Source organism: Rhinolophus hipposideros, assembly GCF_964194185.1.
Source record: "Rhinolophus hipposideros genome assembly, chromosome: 10".
Taxonomy (NCBI): Eukaryota; Metazoa; Chordata; class Mammalia; order Chiroptera; family Rhinolophidae; genus Rhinolophus; species Rhinolophus hipposideros.
In genome coordinates, this window is record NC_138056.1 from 5362033 (window position 1) to 5383707 (window position 21675).

At 54.8% G+C, this 21675-nt stretch overlaps 2 protein-coding genes across 2 annotated transcripts; one reads left to right on the forward strand and one right to left on the reverse strand.

Annotated features, from left to right (window-relative positions):
• Positions 1-73: 73 nt before the first annotated feature.
• ACTN3 (actinin alpha 3) lies at positions 74-13038 on the reverse strand. The gene is made up of 21 exons (XM_081062082.1): positions 12823-13038; positions 9016-9130; positions 8755-8874; positions 8321-8407; positions 8153-8240; positions 7580-7658; positions 7414-7495; positions 6592-6677; positions 6202-6294; positions 5541-5771; positions 5269-5416; positions 4069-4219; positions 3345-3453; positions 3108-3248; positions 2656-2838; positions 2088-2222; positions 1832-2011; positions 1286-1432; positions 1133-1198; positions 460-618; positions 74-378 (listed from the first exon to the last, which is right to left on the reverse strand). The coding sequence occupies exons 1-21, from the start codon at positions 12961-12963 to the stop codon at positions 220-222; spliced, it is 2700 nt and encodes an 899-aa protein (XP_080918208.1). The 5' UTR covers positions 12964-13038; the 3' UTR covers positions 74-219.
• An 809-nt stretch (positions 13039-13847) lies between these two features.
• Positions 13848-21164, forward strand: ZDHHC24 (zDHHC palmitoyltransferase 24). Its single transcript, XM_081062086.1, has 3 exons — positions 13848-14168; positions 15262-15539; positions 18618-21164. Exons 1-3 carry the CDS (start codon positions 13888-13890, stop codon positions 18911-18913), a joined length of 855 nt encoding a protein of 284 aa, XP_080918212.1. The 5' UTR covers positions 13848-13887; the 3' UTR covers positions 18914-21164.
• Positions 21165-21675: the final 511 nt, after the last annotated feature.

Sequence of the window (21675 nt, forward strand, 5' to 3'; positions counted from 1 at the left end):
GACCCCTGGAGGGTCAAGGTCAGCTTATCCTGCCCGGAGCCTGAGGGCCCAGCTTCTACTTCAGGAAGCAAAAGGAGATAGAGAGAGGCCCACAGATGGATCTTTATTCAGAAACAGTTGGCTGGTCATTCTTGGGGAGCCTTGCTCTGCGGGATGGATGGGATCAGCCAGAGGGAACACCGTCACTCTGACTTGCTTGGAGAACGTCAGCGGTCGTGGTCAGAGGTCGCTCTCCCCATAGAGGGCACTGGAGAAGGCCACGTAGTCCAGGGCTCCAGCGGGAGCCGCAGACCCTTTGTAGGGCACCATTCGGCGGATGCAGTACTCAGCCTGCTCCGCTGGGAGCTCCCGCCGCAGCTCCTCAGGGGTGATGTAGTTCTGGGGGAGACGAGGTATTGAGGGCCCACAGGTCCTGTTCCCCGCCCCAGCCCACCAGCCCCCTCCAGGCTAGGAACTCACCTTGTCTCCCGCCAGGATCTTGAAGGAGGCCACAACTTGCTCAGCCGTGTCAGTCTCGGCTGTCTCTCGGGTCATGAAGTCGATGAAGGCCTGGAAGGTCACGACGCCAGCTGCGTTGGGGTCCACCATGGTCATGATTCGAGCAAACTCCACTTCGCCCTGCAGGGACGGAGGCCGGGCACTGTGCCCATGGGTACCAAAGCCAGGAGGGCTCCTGATGTCCCCTCCTGGGGACTGTCCAGCCATGGCTCAATAAGCCCAGACAAGATGCTCCTTTCTCCACAGAGACCATCTGCTGCAGCCTTGGTCAGCTCTGACTTTAGGAAATCCTTTCTACTAGACTAGAATCTGCTTCCTGCCCATGGCCATGTCCCCTCTTTCCCGTGGGTCCTGATCTTTTTTCTGGGGCTCTCAGTAGTGCTGTTTCTCTGAGGTAAAAATGGTGCAAGCTCACACTTTGGAGTCAAACAGATCTAGGTCTAAATTCTATCTGTGTGTCTTTGAACAAGTTAACCTACCTCTCTGAGCCTTTGATAGCCCCTGTGTGAAATGAGATAATTCTGGCCAGCCCCAATGGGTGTGATGAGGAAATGAGAGCATGGATGTGAAGGTGGGAGGTACACAGTAGGGGAGGGCACTGATGGGACTCGGGATGGGGGTGAGGGGCACTCACCAGGTCGTAGCCCATGGAGATGAGGCAAGCCCGGAAGTCGTCAGGCTCCATCATCCCATTCCGCTTCTGTAGTGCATGAGTGAGTGTCAGGCTCGGTCCTCAAACCCCACTGGCCCCCGAGTCCACCACCCCACAAGGCTGGGCCCTGCTGACCCGGTCAAAGTGGTTGAAAGATGCCCGGAACTCGTTGAGCTGCTCCTGGCTCAGGCCCTTGGCGTCTCGGGTCAGTACCTGGTTCTCCACCTCGTTGATGGTGCGGGCGATGGAGGTGAGCAGCTGTTCCCAGCCCACGCGGATGTGCTGGGAGGGCAGGAGGCAGGCCAAGTCATGGGGTGGCCAGTGCTTGGCCACTAGCCCTGGCTCCACTCCCAATCTGCGGTGAGACCCTGGGCAAGTCCTCCCATCCCTGGGCCTCTGTATACATGTGGAGGTTCCACTGAGTGACCTCCAGTGGCCCTTCCTGCCTTAAAGTTTGATGATTTATTATGTATTAAGTATTGATCAACCAGCCATGGCCAAAACTGGCTTGGCTTTAGACTGTTGTATGACTCTGGACAGGTCACTTTCACTCGCTGGGTCTCAGTATCCCCATGGGTACATTGGGGGACCTGGCCAATCTGAACTGGGGACCCTCCTCGGACAGACGTGCTGTGTCCAGCTGTGGCTGCCTCCCCTCGTCTCAGCAGGTGTGACCCCCACCTCCATGCTGTAGATGGTGTGCTTATTGTCGAACACCAGGCTCTCCTGCAGCAGCTGGTGGTCACCCTCCAGCCGGTCCACGTTGTTCTTGTAGTTGATGATATTGTGTTCCTGCTGCCGCAGCCCAGCCATCTGCTCCTCCAGAGAGCCAGCCACCCCCGCGGCCAGTCGCCCCACCTCCTGCAGTGGGACCCGGGCCGAGTGAGGACTCCCAGCTCCCGGTGGCCCAGCCCCAGCCCCAGCCTCCAAGCCTTACCTCCATCTTTCCCTGGATCCAGGGCCCGATGGCATTGGCCTGGGCTGCAAACTGTCGCCTGAGCCTCTCATTCACCTGCTGCCGTGCCAGCTCCTCTTGCAACATCTGGTCACGGCTGGGCACCAGCTTTCGGACCTGGGAAAGAGGGTGGTTGTGCCTGGGGCAGCGTGGGGCCGGGAGATGGCTTTGAGGGGAGGTGGACTCCAGCCCCTCGAACAGTCCCTGCTGCTCTGAGCCAAGGTGTCGGGGCTATATGGGCAGGCTCTTGGACAAGTCACTCAACCTCTCTGCGCTTGTTTTCTCATTGGTAAATGGGGCGACATCATTTATAACTAACTTAGGTTGTTTTGTAAAGGATGCCCGCACACCAGATTTCATTCCATTTCACATCAGGCCAGACAGGAAAATGCTGCTGTTATGGCCTCTTTACAGAGGAGGCGACTTGTGCAATGCCACATGGAGCCTATGGCAGACACCAGATCCTTATCTTGGGACACCTGAGGTTTCAGAGTGGTTACAGTGCTCAGGAGCGGATGGGAGGCAGGGAGAGGCCACAGGTGCCACTGACCGTGTCCCACTTGGTGTTGATGTCCTGCACGCTGAGGGTTATGTAGGGACTGGTGGAGCTGGGCCGCAGCCCATATGTTTGGCAGATCTTCTGGACCTCCCCCTGGATGCCCAGGATGGCACCCCGCTCTCGGTCAGCCTCCGGCAACGTTGCCTTGAACTGCTCATGCGCTGTCAGCAGGCTCTGGGGACAACAGGCAGGAAGCATCAGCCAGCACTTCCCACTTCCCGGAGGTGACAGAAAGGGCAGCCACGAGCTCCAGGCCTTCTAGCGAGTCCAGGGCAAGACTGGCTCGAGAACCCAGGCCTCCTGTCTCCCAGCCCAGTGCTCGGGAACTGGGGTGTCCCTCCCGTCCCCCTTCCCCAGGAGCCCAAAGGAGTGGCTGACAGGGTTTTAGATCAGCTCCCCTGTCATCGCATGCAGTCCCCACCCCCCAGACCCCGCACACCCACCTGGGTTTCCTCCATGGAATGCACCAGCCACACGTCCTGCAGGTCCTCCACGGCGCCATCCAGCCAGTTGTTAAAGGGTGCTGCCCGCCGTGCAAACTCCAGCTGCAGCTGGTCTATGGTCTCCAGAAGCTTTTCCATCCGCTAGGGGCCACAGGGATGGTAGGCAAGTCAGCCGCTACCCGTTGGCCCCCCTGCCTCCCGTGTCCATGCCCCCAGCTCCCTGGGCCCCAACGTCACCTCAAGAGCATCTCGCCTCTTCTGGGTCAGCGTACCCAGGTTGTCCCACTGGTCGCAGATGGCCTGGCAGCGGCTGTTCACTGAGGCTGCCTCATGGTAGTCCAGTTCACTGCGGGTAAGAAGAGGAGGTGACTGTGGGGCCAGACACCAGCCCACACTTACTCCTGCCCCCATCCTCCGTGGTGGTGAAGGCATAGCGCAGTCAGGGAAGGTGAGGGTGAAGCGGGGCTTTCCTGAGGGAGGGTCCCAGCGCAGTCCTGGTGGGAAAAGGGCACCCGCTGGTCTCTGCTCCAGTCCCTCAGGAAGCTTGGAGGGGCGGGGTCTGGCGCTTCAGGGGCGGGGTTATGCAAGAAGGGGCGGGTTTACTGGAGGAGGTGGCGAGACCAAGGCTGATGGAGAGGATTTGGGGTAGCAGACCCTGTCCGAGAGCTAAAGGGAGGGGGCAGGGCACGGGGGTGTGGGGGGGTGGGGGTGGGGCCTAGGCAAGAATCTGTGGGGAAGAGTGTGGGCAGCCCAACGGGGTCGGAGATGGGGACCGGGATAAGGGAGGAGGGGCGGAGCAAGTGGTAAAGGGGAAGGACAAGGGCAGCAAGGCGGAGTTACCGAACAGGGGAGAACGAAGTGTCTTGAGGGTAATGAGAATCAGGGCGGGGCTCGGGGCCGCGGGGTGGGGCCAGGTGGGGGCACTGTCACGGGGGCGGGCCCGGCCGCAGGTCACTCCTACTTAAGCTCCTGGGCCAGCGCGGCGATGTGCTCCACGCGGTCCTGGTGGGCCGCCAGGTCGCTTTCGAAGGCTTCGTGGCGCCGTAGCAACGCCCGCACCTCCTGTAACGACGCCGACTCGTAGTCACGCTGGTTCAGCATCTCCTCCTTCCCTGCTCGGAGAGACGCCCAGCTTGGGTCACCCAGCGGCGGCCGTGCCAGGAGCTGGGGGTTCCAGCAGGGCTGTGCAACTGCAGAGATTCTTCATCTGTGAAATGCAGGTGATTACACCTGCCTAGCCTACCCTACGGGTTTGCTCTGAGGCGCTGGCCTGATAAAGTTCAATGAAGCTCCTGTTCCAGGGCATGGCCCTTAAATGACATCGGCGTCCCCTGACCCTGCATGGTGCAGGGTGGCCCTTGGTACAGTTTATTTGATCCAAAATCACCTCCGAACGATTCTGAGACTGGTGAGCCCCTGACACGGTTTCCTTTGCTCACCAGTTTCCCCATCACTTGGCAAACTGCCTGGCTCTTGGTAGACCCTCTGTGAATACTTGTTGGATGAATGAATAATGAATGTCAAAGTGCTTGGAGAATGACAATTACCATAATTATGCAGCAGCAACCATTCACGGAGTGAGTGGCTCTGCATTTTGTAGAGCAGGTGACAGGTTTAGAGGTTCAGAGACCTTAGGGTCACATAAGTGGCCTTATATTTAAGGAATTTTTATATCAAACCATCATTATTTATCATGCCCATAATCCACTGTTAGTGTTAGTTCATTATTTTTAGGCAGGAGTTACTCCTTTGGGGGACTAAAATCCCTGACAGGATACAGAATGGATGTGTTCATCTAGAGTAATATATTGACGCGTGCAATATTTTGGCATCAATATACTTTAAGTAGAATGTGAGGGATGTTAGTTTTGGGGGGCTCTCCTTTGGTAACACGCTACATATACAAATAAAATGCTAACTGACAAACACATTAGAGCAGACCCGCAGGAGGCCAGAGCCAGCAGGGAGTTCGGGGCCTGAGTTTACAGATGAAAACCTGGTCCAAAGAGCAACAGTGACTCGCTGGCACAGCAAGTCGGCGTGGGACTAGCAAACAAGTCTCCAGCTTCCTGGCAGAACACCTACCTGCACATTTCGCCAGGAGTCCCCCTCTCTGTGTGTCCGCCCCGGGACAGAATCGAGCCCCCTGAGGTATACCTACCCCGGGTCCAGGTCTCGTGCAGGGAGGCCTTCTGCTGGAACTTCTCAGCCAGGTGCTGGAGCCGTTGCAGGCGCCGGATCTCTGACAGCAGCCAGTCCTCATAGCCCTTCTCTACTTGCTCTAGGCCCCGCCAGGCGTTGGCAATGTCCTGTGGGGCAGGCAGAGGTGCCCTCCATCATGGTTCACCCATTGTGCAGAAGGGGACACAGAGCCTAAGCTCACGCAGAGGATGTGGGCAGAGCCAGGGTCACCCCATTCCCGGCCTGGCTCACCGAGACGAGCTTGCCCTCAGAGGGCATGAAGGCAGGCCGGTGGCTCAGCCGCAGCTTGGTCTGCAGTGTGTTGAAGTTGATCTCCAGCTGGCATTTCTCCTGCACACGGGGTGGCTTGTGAAGGCGCCGGTAGTCGCGGAAGTCCTCCAGCTTGCGCTGCATGGCACTCATGCTATGCTCGCCCACACGGTTCTCCAGCCACGGGACAGTGCGGCGGATCCATTCCAGCAGCTGCCAGAGCCAGGCAGGGGCAAAGCAGAGAGCTCTGAGCCAGCCTGCTCACCTTACCTACCCCTCTCCACCCACACCCAGGTTGTGGCCTCAAGCAGAGTGGGGTTTGGAGAGCAGAATGGGGGCTCCCCACTAGTCAGGGAAGGAGTAAGATGGTTAATTTCTGAGTCCAGGGACAGTACACGTTTGCACAGAGCAAAGGCCATGAGACTGCCTAAATATGAATGAGTGGATAAATAAACAAGTAAATGAATGAATAATGACAGAATGACCAAGAGCTTGGATGGCCAGAAGGGTTCAGGAGATGGGTGAAGATGGCAGGAGGAGGCTGGGGGAGACCTGGGTTAGCCAGGTTTGGCAGGAGCTGTAGGGCTGGGTTGGGAGAGAACAGGTGGGAGAAGGGAAAGGCTCATTCTGGCCCCAGGCTCACCTCACTGGCAAGCTTCTCGTATTCCTCCATTAGCTTCTCATTCTCCTGGTTCACAGCCAGCACCTTGCAGATCCTGTTGGCGGCTGTCTCTGCCTGTGATGGGATGGGCAGAAGAGCTGCCATTAGAACAAGCTGCCGTAGACACCTCAACCCTGCCTCCCTCTGTAAAGCCCATGAAACCTGGGCTTTTGCAAATGGGGGAAAGAATGAGGGGAGCACATCTTTTAGGGTGGGGATGGAGCTTCCAGGCCAGAGGCCTCTGCTTCTGAACTCCCCAAGGACAAGTGTGTATAGCTGGGGCAGTGGCACGCTTCCACCCACGTGGGGGCCTGGCACCTCCAAATGTTGGGATGCGGCTAAGGTTGGACTCCTGGGTCCACAATCCCTCACCTGCTCAGCCCCAGCAAAGGCATGGTAGAAGCAGGAAACGTAGGTCATGACGGCCTTCTCATCGGGCTTTGGAGTATTCACGATGTCTGGGGGATGGCAGCGAGGTGTTTATTGGCCAAAGCCAGGGGTGAGGAATGGGCTTACGTCCCCACCCAGGCAGAGACCTCCCTCAGCATGGGAGGGGTGGAGACATCTAGTCATGGCCACCGGCTGCCAGTTACCCCAAACCCAGCATCTTCCTCCTCCCTGAAGCCCTCTCAGATCACCCCAGCACCCTCCGCCTCTGTGGAATGAGAAAAGCATGAGGGACTGGGTGAGTGAGCAGACACTGTAGCCCTCATGAGGTACACTGCCTGGAGTATTTCACCATCCCATAACTCCATCTGTCTCTCTGTCTTTTCCCCAAGTTCTCATGCATCAGTACCCACACAGTCAAGGGCACCAGGCACAGTAGGTGCTCGGAAAATGTTTTCTGCTTCAATTGACAAAGCCTTGCTTGGGCACAGGGACCAAGAGGCAGGACCTCCCCAGAGGAGCTCCCAGTCTTGAGGCACCAACATGCTCCCAGGTGACCCAGGTAACGGGGATATGAGGCAGAGGGTGGAGCCATTACATAAGGGGAGAGGCAGGAGAGGCTTGTTCCATTGGGTGGAGAGGAGCGAGGGGACCGGCTAGAGGGCTCCCGGAGAAGGAGGCCTGTGGCAGGAAGGATTCTAATCAGGGAGCCAGGTGAGAGGCAGAGCCTTCTTGGAGGAGGCGCAGAGGGGTGGAGGTCAGACCGTGAGATAGTGGAGTCCTTGCCCAGGCTAGGCTTACTCTCACCTTCTGCATCCAGCATCTTAGGGATGTCCAGGTATTTCTCTGCCACCTCGAAGGCAGTGTTCAGGTTGCCAATGGGGTCATCCTAGAAGGGTATGAGGGGGGAGAGGTGAAAGGTCAGCTTAGGGCAGAGGTTTTGGGGGTGGAGGCTGGGGTGGCTGGGGCCTACCTTGCGTAGTTTGGCATAGTCAATGAGGTCGGGGCGGTGTCGGTGGATGAGAGCACAGAGGGCCAGGCCATCCTTCCAGCTGGACAGAGACAAAGGGCCTCAGGCCCGAGTTCAAGCTGAGACCCTGTCCTACCCTCGCCCCAGGAGCACCCCCATCAGGGCAGCCTCATCTGTAAAATGCAGTCAAGTCCAAACTCCTTAGGGTGGCATTTGAGGTCCTTCATTACTAGACTTGGACCACCTCCTCCAAGCTCATCACGACGCCTTCACATACCCGAGGCTTAGGTCCCACCAATTTCTACGTGTTTTGGCCTCCAGATCTTTGCCCACAATGTTCCCTCCAGCTAGAATGCCCTTCCAGGGATGTCTCCAGAGCTCCCTCCTCCAGGAAGTCTCCCTCACCCTTCTGGAGTCATGTAACATTAACGGAGTCCTCCTATTTTCAGACACTGTTCCAGGAACTTGGCTGTCACCTCTCCTGCACTGGGACTTGTGATGGGGAGGGAGGAGGGGCAGCTCTGTGTCCGAGGGCCTGGCAGAGGCCTGCGTGTGTGTGCTAAGCGACAGACAGACCTGGTGTGGAAGTTCTGCACGTTGACGTTGCGATACGGTGCTGTCTTCCGCTGGCACCACAGGAGCAAGCCTTCCTTGGCTGAGGTTTCTGGGTGCGGATGGGGGGTGTTAGTTAGGGAGGGGTCTGGGCCAGCCCTCTCACCCTACCTGCTTCTCCTGCCCACTCACCCTCCACAGAGATGTCCTGGATGGCGAAGCGAAGGATGATGGTCCAGATCATGCCCAGGGTCATCTTCAAGTTCCCATCCACGATCTCTGCAGGGTGGGGGCGGGGCGGATCCCACCTGGTGTTCAAGGCCTGTGCTGCCTCTCTCCGCTACCTCCCCCTGCTCTGCCCGCTGGCTCTTGTCCCTCATCCCAGGGCTAGCACCTAGCAGGTACTCAGCCATTTTACTTAAAAGTGATTCATCGAACACCTACGAGGGGCCAGTCCTGTGCCAGCACTTTGAGTCCATTTGCTCCTTACTCTCCCCCACCCCATGAGGCATGGATGGTTATTCCCATTGTTGAGATGAGGAAACTGAGGCTCACAGAGGTGACTTGTTAATGTCAAAAAACAACCCCCCTGCCCCCCACCAGGCCTCCTCCTGTCACTTCCTCACCTTCAGCCCCAATGGACACCAGCTTAACCCCCTTGCTGGCAATGAAGTCCAGGGCCTTGTTGACATTGGCGATTTTGTGGAAGCGCATCTTGCCTTTGTCTGGCCTGGGCAGCCTCTCTCCTGGGTGTAAGAGGTGAGGTCAGGGGTCAAAGGTCATGAGAGCATGCTGCCAATATTCCCCCTCCACCACCGAGTCCCCACCAGGATTCTGCTGCCTACTGCCCCCCCTGGGTTCCCCGTGTACTGATGTGCACCCCTCACCTGAAATGACCTCCAGGAGCAACATGAGCTTGAGGCCGTTGCGAAAATCCTCCTCAATGTTCTCGATCTGGGTGCCGGCCTTGCGCAGGTGCGAGTTACACCAGGCAGTGAAGGTCTGGGGGCAGAGAACAGCACTCAGGCCCTAGTGCTCAGTACTCAGGCTCCTCTGTGGGCGGAGATTTCAGAGCCTGAGGCTCTGGGTTCCAGTCTAGACGCAGCTGCAGTCTTGCTGTGCATCCAAGCCAGCCCCTTTCCCTCTCTGAGCTTTAGTTCTCTTGGAAGAGGAGAAATGGGGTCTGGGGCCCATATAGGTCCCAGCTTGGACGTGGGGCACCTTGCCACCAGCACTCCTGCTTTGGCCAATCTCAAGCACTGGAGGGGGATTTAAAAAACATTATAAACCAGATACTTCAAAATGGGGCTCCCTCTGAGCTGCTAGGGCCAATGCAGGGTGCTACTGCCTTTGCAACATCTGAAAACTTCTGGGTTGAAGCACATCTGATTCCGAGGGTTTTGCCCGAGGGACTGTGCACTTGTGCATTTTTATTGCAACCCCACCGACCTCTCAGGGCTGTTGTGAACTGGCCTCCAGGTAACTATGAGTGGGAAAGAGCTTTGCAGGCAGTGGAGAATCAGCTGGCACTCAGGCCCAGCCTGACCTAATCTCTGGAGGTGACTGCCCTCTCCTGCCCCCCAGTTAACCTCAGCCTCAGCCTCCACTTGGGATGGGAAAGCTGGTACATGACTGTATGTCTATTGGGGAGGGGGGTTACCTGGAGCCTTGTGCAGAAGTTTCCATCAAACTACCAAGCTTTCAGGCCCCGGACTCTGCCATCAGCTCTAAAGTCCTTGGTAGAACACATACTTGGGCTCCAATCCCAGATGAGCTACCCACTGTGACCTGGGGTCAGCTCCTTGCCTTCTTTTAGGCTCAGGCTCCCCATTTGTACAATTAAGGGGTCAGACTCAATCATGTCTCAAGTCTTTCTTCCCTTGGCCTGGCAGGATTCTAGAATTTTAGAGTATTTCCCCCCACAAAGCAGATACTCCTGGAAGGTAGCCCTGGAAGTTATTTGGAATTCTTTCCCTTAACCAGCTTCCCTTCCTCAGACCAGCTTTTCAGATGCCCTAGGAACTGGATATGGAAGATAATGCTTTCAATATTTGAGGGGCTGTCATTGATAAAGAAAGTAAGTTTCCTGTCACCAGAGGTGTGTGAGTGCGGAGTACTATGTAATGGGGCCCCAAGCACCAAGGACAGTTGATTCTCTGTAGTTCCTTCCCACCCTGGAGTCTGGGATTCCCTGGGTCTGAATAGGGCAGGGATGAGGGGAGGCAGGTCTGGGCGGGGTCCCCATGGCAGAGGAAGAGGCATTTTTTCATTTGACAAACATGATGCTTAATGAGATGTGGTCCCTGCCCTAAAAGAGCTCACAACCAGTCAAAGAGTCATGTTGGTCTGAGAAATGATGGAAGAGACTAGTATTGGGGACTCGAGGGGTGCAGTTCTCCAAATCAGGTGGGGGACCTCTTGGGGAAGGCTAATATTTGATCAAAGCTATGATGGCAGAGCAGGAATTATTCAGGCAGGGAAGGGCAAGCAAGGGCATTCCAGGCAGGGACAGCCACGCGGGAGTGCTCGGCAGTGAGAAACAGTTGCTAGGCTTGTGGGGCTACAGCTATCTGGGCACTGTTGGAGTGAAGCTGGGGGTGTTGGGGTATAAGTGCTGAGAGGCAGGCCGGAGGGGTGGCAGGGGCCAGGTCATGCACGATCTTGAGTGCTAAGCCAAGGAGTTTGAAGTTGATCTTAAGGGCAACTGGGAGTCAGGGAAGCTTTCAGGCGGAGGAGGAGCCAGGCAGAACTATGCTTTTAAAAGCTCATTTTGGTTGCAGAGGGGAGACAAAATGGCATGGCAGAGCAGAAGGGAGAAGTTAGGAGATGGCAACTGGGACCAGGGTGAGAGAAAAGGGTGTCAGTGACGGGAACAGGGCAGGATGAGGTAGATGAGATAGAAACGTTTGTCCTTATGGCAATATAAGCTCCCTGAGGCAGAGGTTCTATTTTGTCTCCTGCTGAATTCCTGGCACCTAAAACAGTGCCCAATACATCACAGGACCTCCTTAAAAATATTGAATGAATGTTTTTGAATGAGGTTGATTGAAGAGGACTCAGGCATCAGCTGGGAAGAGGTGGGAGTGTTCCAAGACCAGAGGGGTGAGCAGGGGTAGGGTTGGGCTAAGCTGAGCACAGAGATGTTCATTACATTGTCATAAACAATGTTAGACAAGAAAGAAATGACCAGAATGTCTAACAGCCTGGGAATGCTGATTAATTTAGAGAGCATCTATGCTTTGTAGCCATTGAATGGATGGATGAGGTGGATGGCTGTTAAGTTGGGTTGGAAGGATATTCCTGATATTTTGTTAAGTGACGAAGGTAAATTACAGGCAGGCATGGTCGTTAGAGGGGCATGTGGACCTGAATCTGGGAGAAGCCTGGTGGGTGGGGGTGAGGATAACAGTTGTTGCAAAGCAGATGGCAGCTGGAGTCTGTGGCAGGGATGATATCACCAGGAGATCACTGGACCCGAGGACCACAGTCCTGCTTAGAAACAGGTGCAGAAGGAGCCTGGGGGAGGCTTATCACCCAGAGCACTCCATCAGAGTCAGCTGAGCCTCCTGGTCCCTGGGTCATCTCCTGTCATCTAACCCGGCAGAAGTGCTGTGATTCTAAATCTTGGGATTCTCAGATGCTGCAAATTGCACTGAGAAGCCCGGTCCCCTGCCCTTTCCTGGAGTCATACACTGTTGGCAAAGGCTCAGGAGGGTCCAATGTCCTCATAGTGTCCTCCCTATCCCTGGCCCGCCACTCCCCAAAGTTTCCTCACTCCAGCCTGGGATCACTTTCTCTTTTGGAAACCCAGGTGTCCTGGCTTCTTCACTTGGGAAAGTCTGGGAGTGAAAATAGCTCAGGGAGAGGGGGCCCGAGTGCCCTACAAGGCTGGGTTTGGGCAGCAGCTGCCCATGTGCCCCTCTCTAGCTCCCCCAAGTCGCTGCCTCAGCACAAAGTGTCCATCTGGTCGGAGAGTCAAGTTACTGCGTAAGGGGACCCAGGTCTCCCTCATTCCTGACCCTGTGCCCTTTTCAGCAGACTCAGAGCTACTGGGGCAGGGAGGGTTATCTTGGGAACGTGTGGGGTTGGGGCAAGCAAGGGGCAAAGACCCTCCGGGTGGGGGTGGGGAGTCCTGTTTTCTAACAGTATATGATTTGTGTCCTATTTCTGCCCCTTTCTAGTTCTCAATTTCCTCATTTGACAATTGCAATAGAGTGACTACGGATACGAAGCTGGAGAGAATACGGAGAGGGTGAGGAGGGGTCTGGGATGGTTGCCCCCTCCCCAACATTCCAAAGTCTGTCTACTAGTTGCCTGGCTGCAAGCCCTCAGGGTGGGGCCCGGGAATATTTAACTAGAGGGCGGCGGCAGGGAGAAAGAGATTATTCTTCTGGGAGCCCCCAAACTCGGATCTCTTGGGCTAAACCCAACCGGTTTTCACCAGCAGAAGTGGGGCAATGGGCCCAGGGGAATGAATTCTGGGGGTTGGGGACTCCCCTTGTCATCCTAAACCCCTCATGAGGGCTCGGAGCCCTGTCTTCCAGCGCTGGGGGACAGCAGAGGACTGATGGGCTGAGCCTGGGCCAGGGAGTGGCACTCTGCAGGCTCTGCCTTTGACCTGCGGAGATGCCAACGACAAACTGCCCCGCTTCTCAGGCCTCAGTTTTTCCATCAAGAAATGGGCTAGAACTCACTTTCCGCTGCTGTTTTTCCCAGGCCGGGTCCAGCAGCAGATCGCGGTCCCAGTCTTCCTCCTGTTCCATGTACTCGCCGCCGCTTTCCGCAAAGGGCCCCTCCCGGGCCCCCAGGCCCTCGGGCTGCATAACCATCATCATCTCGCTCGGGCTCCCGGCTTCGCTCCGCTCGGCGCTCTCCAGAACACCGAGACCGCATTAAGTAGAGCCGGGCCCAGCCCGGGATCGGATTCGCGCTAAATATGGGGGAGGAGGGAGGGGCCGGATGGGGGCGAGGGCGCTCGGGTCGGGATCAGGCAAGAGGTTGCCCTGGAGCCAGGGGACTGCAGAATTTGAGGGTGTTGTGGTGGATCCCGTTGCGGAGATCCGGGGTTAGCGTTCCGCCCCGCCGCTTGGGAGCTGTGTGACCTTGGGAAAGCCACGGACCCTCTCTGTTTCCTTAAGTGTACAACGGAGGTTATTATAATAGTAGCTGCAGACTGCTCTTGAAGCCGCCCTTTGGGCCTCCTCTTGACCCTCTTCCTGCTTCGCGCTGGTGGGAAACAGGGAGCCCTATCCCCGTTTTACAGTCAGAAACACCAAGGCATCGAGCTGTTTTGAATGTTTTCTGGGGTGATAAAGGGAGACACTCGAGCGTGGGGAGGGGCTCCAGGCCAGCTGGATGGACCGATGCAGGGCTATTAATATCGGGGCGGTTGAGGGATGAGCGGGAATGTGCTGAGCCGGGAAACCCCGACGCCACCGAGGGTGCAACTCAATCCTGCGAGCGTGAGGATTAGCCAGGCCAGCGGGCGGGGCTTCTGCGGGTGGGGCGGGGCCTTCGTGGGCAGGCGGGGCTATAACGTCGTGGCCCTCCTGGGCTTTAGCGCCAACAGGATCCCAAACATCTCCCTGACTCATTCAGCCGTCCAATCACATCTCCGAATCTGCCGGCTGCTCCCTGTGAACTCTCACAGCACCCTGCAGAGCTTCTATTGGATATGGGAGACGTCCGTCCGCCACTATCCCCGCCCCAATACGGAAGCGGCGGGGTACTCGGGATCCGACTGCGGTTGGGTTCAGGACATGGAGCAGCCTTGGGCTGCGGGGAGCGCGGACGCGGCGTCCGCGCGGCTGCCCCTGGTGCTCACCGCGCTTTGGGCCGCGGCCGTAAGCCTGGAACTGGCCTACGTTCTGGTGCTGGGTCCCGGGCCGCCCCCACTGGGACCCCTGGCCCGGGCCTTGCAGCTGGCGCTGGCCGCCTTCCAGCTGCTCAACCTGCTGGGCAACGTGGGGCTCTTCCTGCGCTCGGATCCCAGCATCCGGGGAGTGATGCTGGCCGGCCGCGGTCTGGGCCAGGGCTGGGCGTGAGTGGGGTGCGGGATCCGGCAGGGAAGCGGGAGCCTGAATAGGGGGAAGGGCCCTAGGACCTGAAGATGGTAGAACAAGATTACAGTAGGATCCGCTTGTTAGAGCCAGAGAACTCCATTAGAACCTGGGATGGTAGAGCCAGAAGAAGTATCATTCATTCCCTTACAAATGTTTACTGAGCACCTACTGTGTGCAAGGTACTGTTCCAGGCACTGGATGTACAATATAACAGGTTTCTGACCTCCTGGAGCTGATTTCAACGTGTGAAGGGGCAGATAATAAACTACAGCATAATAAATGTTATATAGAATCTTAGAAGGTGTTATGGAAACAAAAAGCAGAACAGGTGCAAGTTGCAGTTGTAAATAGGGTGGTCCAGGTAGGCCTCGTTGAGAAGGTGGCATTTGAACAAAGACTTGAAGAAGGTGGGGGAGTTAGCCATGTGAGAATCTGTGTGGAAGAGTTTTCCAGGCAGAGGGAACAGACATTGCAAAGGCTCTGAGGCAGTTAAGTGCTTAGCATGTTCAAGGGAACAGCAAGAAGACCAGTGTGGCTGGTGTGGAATGAGAGAAAGGGAGGAGAGAGGTTAGAGATCTAAAGACCTGGTAGGACATTGAAGGTTTTGCTTTCTCTTATAAGTGAGATGGAGAGCCATTGGAGGGTTTTGAGCAGAGAAGGAACATAGATTTTTAAGGATCAATCTGGCTACTCGGGTGAGACTACGCTAGAAGGGGACAAAGGTGGAATCAGAGACCAATCAAGAGGCTGTTGCAATAATCCAGGGCAGAGGCCATGGTGACTCGGGCCAGGTGGTGACTGTGGAGGAAGTGAGAAGTTTGCTCCTGGATGTTAGAAGCCAGAGAAAGGCTTTAAGACGGGGGATGTCGGAGCAGTAAACGACCTCAGACGTGCTGTGCTAGACCTGGAAGGGCCTGGGAAGTGGCGTTCAGCCTGCATTTACCTAGGAAGTGTGTGAGGCTTAGGCAGTGCAGCCACTGCTTCCCGGGGGTGGGCTCAGCGGCTGACCTGGGTATGAGATGGGGTACTCAGAGCTGCTGGGGGAACTGACCCTGAATTCCTTCCCTGCAGTTACTGCTACCAGTGCCAAAGCCAGGTGCCACCGCGCAGCGGCCATTGCTCCGCCTGCCGAATCTGCGTCCTGCGTCGGGACCACCACTGCCGCCTGCTGGGCCGCTGCGTGGGCTTTCGCAACTACCGGCCCTTCCTGTGCCTGCTGCTTCACGCCGCGGGCGTCCTGCTCCACGTGTCTGTGCTGCTGGGCCCAGCGCTGTCAGCCCTGCTTCGAGCCCACACGCCCCTCCACACTGCGGCCCTCCTGCTGCTGCCCTGGCTCATGCTGCTCACAGGTGGGAGCCCGGGAGGTGTCCGGGGCGAGGCAGAGGCCCTGGTGGTGGGGCATTCTGGTGGGAGACCGGGTTTTTGGCTGGTTCTGGCAATTCCCTGGGGACCCACTCCCACTCTCATTTATGGGGAGTGAGGGCGGCCTGGTATTCAACGGGGTATGCAGTATGGTGAAATCCAGGACCTGACTATAGGTGCAGAGTTCTGGCTGGGAGAGTCAGGGAAGGGTTCTGGGAAGTGTTGACTGAGGAGTTCACTGGGGAGCATTGGGGGGGGGGCATTGAAGTGAGGGCTTGGATGTTGGACAGGGAGTCGTGAAGGCAATTTGATGGGAATTGTGAGAATTCAGGCTAGGATGATAGGTTGGGACCGGCTGGTGGAGGCCTTGAATGCTGGTGTGAGGAGATGGCCCTTACTTGACTGGGCAGTGGGGAGCCACTGAAAGTTACAGGCTGGGGAAGGTCCAGTCTTTGGAAGTTGGGAGGGGAAGATTGGATCGAAGGCTGATTGAGAGGCTGTCCTGGGTGACACATTTATTCCTCTTTCCTCTGCCACCACCCAAGCTAAAAGCCCCACTGGTCTTTTATACTCTTCGTTCTCTCCCCCACAAAATGCTCTGGGCTTTCTCTCCCCTGACTCCTTCCTCCTGACTTCTCCACACTCCTCTCTGTAGCCATGCCCTGCGATTACTAAACTCCTTGACCACTCGGAATAACTGCTGTGTCTCCTCATGGTATCCATGCCCAGCTCTGTCCAAAGGACCCCCTCCCTGCAGCCCGGGGGAGGCCTTGGGAGGCCCCGTGGAGTTGCCAGTGTCTTCCTCTGCCCACACTGACTTCCTGAGCAGCCCCCCTTGATGACCCCCTGCTTCCACCAAGACTCAAGCCCTCCAGCGGCACCTCCGTACACTCCCCTCCCTGTGGTCATCCGTGGCCTCTCAGTCTCTGAAGGTTTGCACTCCAGTGCCCAGTCTCTCTCCCTCAGCCCTGGGCCCTGTTGAAATTATGGGTGTCTGGCAGTCTGGGCAAATGACCTGTTCAGTGCCCCACTCACTCAGCTTCTTGACCTTCTCCATTTTACTTCCTTCCCCTCTCTCATGTCTGCACCTTAGATGTTGTCAGAATCCAAAATGTGTCACCTCCCAAATCACCATCCGTCGCCCCTCTCTCTGCTCCCCTCGTCCCCTCCTATCTATCTTTCACTCTTACTCCATGGCATCTGCTCCATTAGCTGCTGGCCCTCACCTTTCTGTCCATTGGTACCTTCACCACCCCCGTGTCCAGTTTGGAGCCCTCATTCCCACTATTCTCCTGCCGATATCTCAGAACTCTGCTCCACCTTCCTTCCTTCCTCCCTGGCTTTTCTACGTCAGCTGCTGAGATCTGCCAGGGACTCATGGTACTTCATGGCAGGTTCGTACCATGCCACGTTCATGGCCGCTGACCTCAACAGGCCCTCCACTGTGCCTGGCTTTCCTGGTTTCTCATAAGCTTGCTCCCCCTGATGACTGCAGCTCAAACTGTCACACTCTCGTGCTTCCAAGCCCCCCTCTCTCTTGAAAATCCATCCCAGAGAAGATGAGACATGAGATGGTACCTCCAGAATTGTCCTGTCTGCAGAACTCTGTCAGGCTGACTGCCTCCAGCTTCTGGTGTCTGGCTCCTCTTCCCTGCTCAGAGGCCACGCTCTGGGTTGGCCTCTCCTCTTGCTTTACCAGGCTCCCTTTACTGGCTGCCTCACGGCCATACCCGTCCCCCCAAACCCTTTCTTCTCTCTGACTCTTCTGTCAGCAGCCAAGCTTCTCAAAGGACTTGACTGGGTTCATGGGCTGCTTTTGCTCACCTCCCACCCATTCCTCTACCTGTTCCAAACTGGCTTCTGCCTTCCCCCCTCGCCCCCACTCCTCTGAGACAGCCACGGTCCCCCGGCCTCTGTCTCCACAAAACCCACAGGACCCTTTTGAGTTTCTTGCTTCATGAGACCTTTCAGCCTCATAAAACTGCTGCCTTCTAACCTTGAAATGGTTTCCTGGTGCTGAGGTCAAGGCCCCATTCTCATCTCGCGCTACATACTCTCACCAACCCCCCACAGATCTGTGTCCATCTTGGGCTTCTCTCCTGGGCTTCCAGCACCATCCATCATTTGTCTCACAGGCACCTCTCTGTCCTGCCTGGGACCTTCAAACAGAATGTTTTCTCCCTTCTTCACCTAGCACATAAATACCTCCTTAACCTTCAGGCGTCACCCAGAATGTTACTTTATCAAAATAGATGAAGTCCACTTGCCTTAGCCTCCTAAGTTTGCATGGCATTTCCCCCATAGGCTTTTTATTGACGTAAAATTCACATAACTTGAAATTCATCATTTGTAACCATTTTCAAGTGCACAATTCAATGGCATTTAGTACATTCACAGTTTGCACAACCACCATCACTATCTAAGTCCAGAACATTTCATCACCCCCCATGTACCTGTTAAGCAGTCACTCCCCATTCTCTCTGAATGCCGCCAGCCTCTGGCAGCCACTCAGCTACTGTCTCTGTGGATTTGCCTATTTGGGACATTTTGTATAAGAGGCATCATACATGTGACCTTTAGTGTCTGGCTTCTTTCGCTTAGCGTAATGTTTCATGGCATCTTGCAGTTCATTATTTCAGCAAAGACTTATTACCTACTGTGGGCAGGGATGGTACGAGATGCCCTTCTTTTCAGTAACACACATCACAGCTGTAATGAAGTAACTCAGAAGTGATCTCTTGAATGTCTGTCTGTCTGTGAGCTCGCGGAAGCCAGAGCCGTTGTCTTCCATTCACCTCGGTATTCGCGGTGCTTGGCAGCACGTCCAGCCCATGGGAGGTGCTCACAAGTTCGTGACGCATGAATGCAAGTCGTCCGTAAGACGGGTTGTGTCTGCCCGGTTCACCGGTGTGTTCCCATCACCCAGCAGGGGGCCAGCCGGGGAGTTCTGAGAGGAATGAACCCTACTTCGTGTTGGAGGGTAGGGGCTGGGAGGAGGAGCTGGGCTCTGCGTGGGGGCGTGGACCTGCTGCTGCCCCTTGACCCTCTCTGCTCTCTCCTTGCAGGCAGAGTGTCTCTGGCGCAGTTCGCCCTCGCCTTCGTGACCGACACGTGTGTGGCGGGTGCACTGCTGTGCGGGGCTGGGCTGCTTTTCCATGGGATGTTGCTGCTTCGGGGCCAGACCACGTGGGAGTGGGCTCGGGGCCTGCACGCTTATGACCTGGGCCCCTGCCACAACCTGCGGGCGGCCCTGGGACCCCGCTGGATCCTCGTCTGGCTCTGGCCCTTCCTGGCCTCCCCATTACCTGGGGACGGGGTTACCTTCCAGACTACAGCTGATGTGGGACTCATGGCTTCCTGAATCCAAAAAGAGCCAGAGCTGTACAGGAAGGGGGAACCAGAAGAAGGGGCTCCTAACTCATTTCAGGCCTACTGCCAGCCTTAGGGGGGTAGGTGGGTCGGTACTTAACACCTGCTTTTAGCGACTCCAGCCCCAGCCTTGGTCTTGCCCCTGCCCAGCTTGGACTGCTAGTACCCAGGGTATGGGCCCTGCGACTCTGCCTCTATCAGTGACCCCCAAGTGCAGTGGAAGGTCTGGCAGGGGGCTGCCTGGCCAGCCTAGTTGCCCCTTTGTCAGGTTAATAAAGCACCCACTTGGTTCTTGGACCCCCTGCATCTTTGTGGGTTTCTGTGGCCCGGGCTGCTGTTTCAGGCTCCTGATTGTCAGGCCTGGGAGCTCCAGAGCATGTGAGGGGTCAGGGCTCTGCCTCCTGTGACCTTGGTGGGGTGGGGGTGGGGACACCAGCAGGCCAGGGTGGCATGTAGCGATCCAGGGTATGAGAATCTGAAATTCTTTCCCAGCTTCAGTGCTTTCTATAAAGTTGGAAGCATTTCCCCAGTTTCAGTGCACCTCTGTGAAGCTAACCTAGAACACAGCGTAGCAATTGTGCAGGTGAAAAATTGAAAGCTCTGAGAGTTGACGTGATAAGGTCTTGCATGGGGTATTAAGTGGAGGAGTCAGGATTTGAATCCAGTGCTTTCTCCTTCACGCTTACACAGTTGAAGGAGGAGAGTGGCACAATCAAGGCAGGAAAATCAGGTGGGGGTGTTCAGGCATCTGTGAAGGGTGGTGCTGATGGGCCTTCTCTGCTCTCTTTGGGAGACACTTGTCAAACATTTTTATGTAAATGCTATAGAAACGAGTTAAATGTTAAATGTGGCAGGTTTAAACACATGGGTTTATCTCTGTGTCCTCTTAAAATCTAAAATGATAGTAAAAAAGTAAATAAGATATATATTTACAAGGAGAAAGAAAATAGGGGGGAAACAGCAGTAGACCAAAGAGCCTCGCATTTTGAAAGATGGAAAGTGGATGGAGGCTCATTTACTCTCTTAGCAGAGAAGTAGAAGTTGAAATTAAGTGTTCCCAGAAGGAGGGGCCAAGAGGCAGCCAAACAGCCCCGTCCCCCCAGAACCCTGGAGAGGCTCAGGAATTCCACCAGCACCATGGAGGGCAAGGTTGGGGGCTGACAGGGACTGATCCAATCTATTGGAGGAACAGCCAGGTTGCCCCTCCCCCTAACACCCACCCCAGCCCTGCAGCCAAGCAGCTACCCCTCTGGGGTGCAGGTGGGGCTATTTGAAGCAGCTTTGGGTCTCAGGGGCACTGGGGAGAGTAGGGGAGAGGGGCTGGACCAAAAATGGGGTTCAGTACAAGTCTACAGATGCTGCTGGAGAGGGGCCCTCCAGTGACATGGAAGGCTTGTCCTGCAAAGAACCCGCAGAGGAGCCCATCCTTCTGGCAGACCCTGCCATGCCCACAAACGTTTGAGCTGCTAGGACTTTTTCTGTTTTTCCAAATGGCATGCTCTATTACTATTATTTAACCGTGTTAGAAACTTGGTGTGCCTGGTACTTTGTGCTGTATGCGTACGTAAGCATTGGCAGACTGCTGGTTTCCTCTTCTGCTTTACCCCTCACCCTCCAGAATATCTCTTGTTGTTGTTTTTAAATAGGAGATGCAAGAAAATATTTATAAAGAGAAACAATGCCCTCCCACCCCCACCTAAAAAATGGGTACCATTTTCATTGAAGTCCCTGCTGCGCACCTTCCTGGTAGGTAGAAGGGACACTGACTGCTTCCTTAACCGTTGTTGGGCTTTGCTTTGTGTTTTTATTACCCGTTTGCATTGGTTTTGCATGTTTTTGAATTTTATATAAACGGAATCATACCATGTTTATTCTGTGACTTGCTTTTTCACTCAATATTATGTTTCTGAGATTTATCCCAATGAATGTATGCAGCTGTAGAGTATTCCTTTTCCTTGCTGTCGACCGGTTTCTATTTCCATTTCCTCCCAGTGGTCATTTTATCTACCTCTGCATATGATCCCCTAAGATCTATTCTTGGTCTTGCTCTTCTGTATGGATTTTAGAATCAGCCTGTCAAGTTCCACCAGTAAAAAACCCTTTGAGATTGTGAAAGGAACCCATCGAATCTATAAATCAGTTTGGGGAAAATCAGTATCTACATGAAATTGAATTTTCTAGCTCATGAACATGCTGTGTCTCTCTATTTAATGTTTTCAATAAAGTCATACATTTTCCTCATAAAGATCATGCCTTTTTTGTTAGATTTATTATTAACTATTTGATATTGTTATGGTTTATGAAAATAGATTGGGTCCAGCAAACCTAAAATTTAGGCATATAATTTACTTGTAAACTCTTCTGAGTTTTCTGTATTTATTCATATCATCTATGAAAAGACAATTTTGTTCTTTTTAATTTTTATACCTCTTATTTTTCTTGCCCCTTCTGAATGGGTGGAGTGAAGGTAGCTGGCACCATTGTTTCTGAGCTTAGAGGGAATAATTTCAATATTTCACGATAAAATGTTTGCTGTGTTTTTTTTTAATAGATGCCCTTTATTAGGATGACTAGTATGTTAAGTTCCATTCCAACTATGTTAAAAGTTTATATATCCTTTTACTTTCAATCACTTTCTTAAGAATGGCCTACAGATGGATTTTAAAGTCTAGATAACAGTATCTTCTAACTGAAGCATTTAGTCATTCATATTTATTGTAATTAATATACTTGAGTATATATCTACCACTTTAT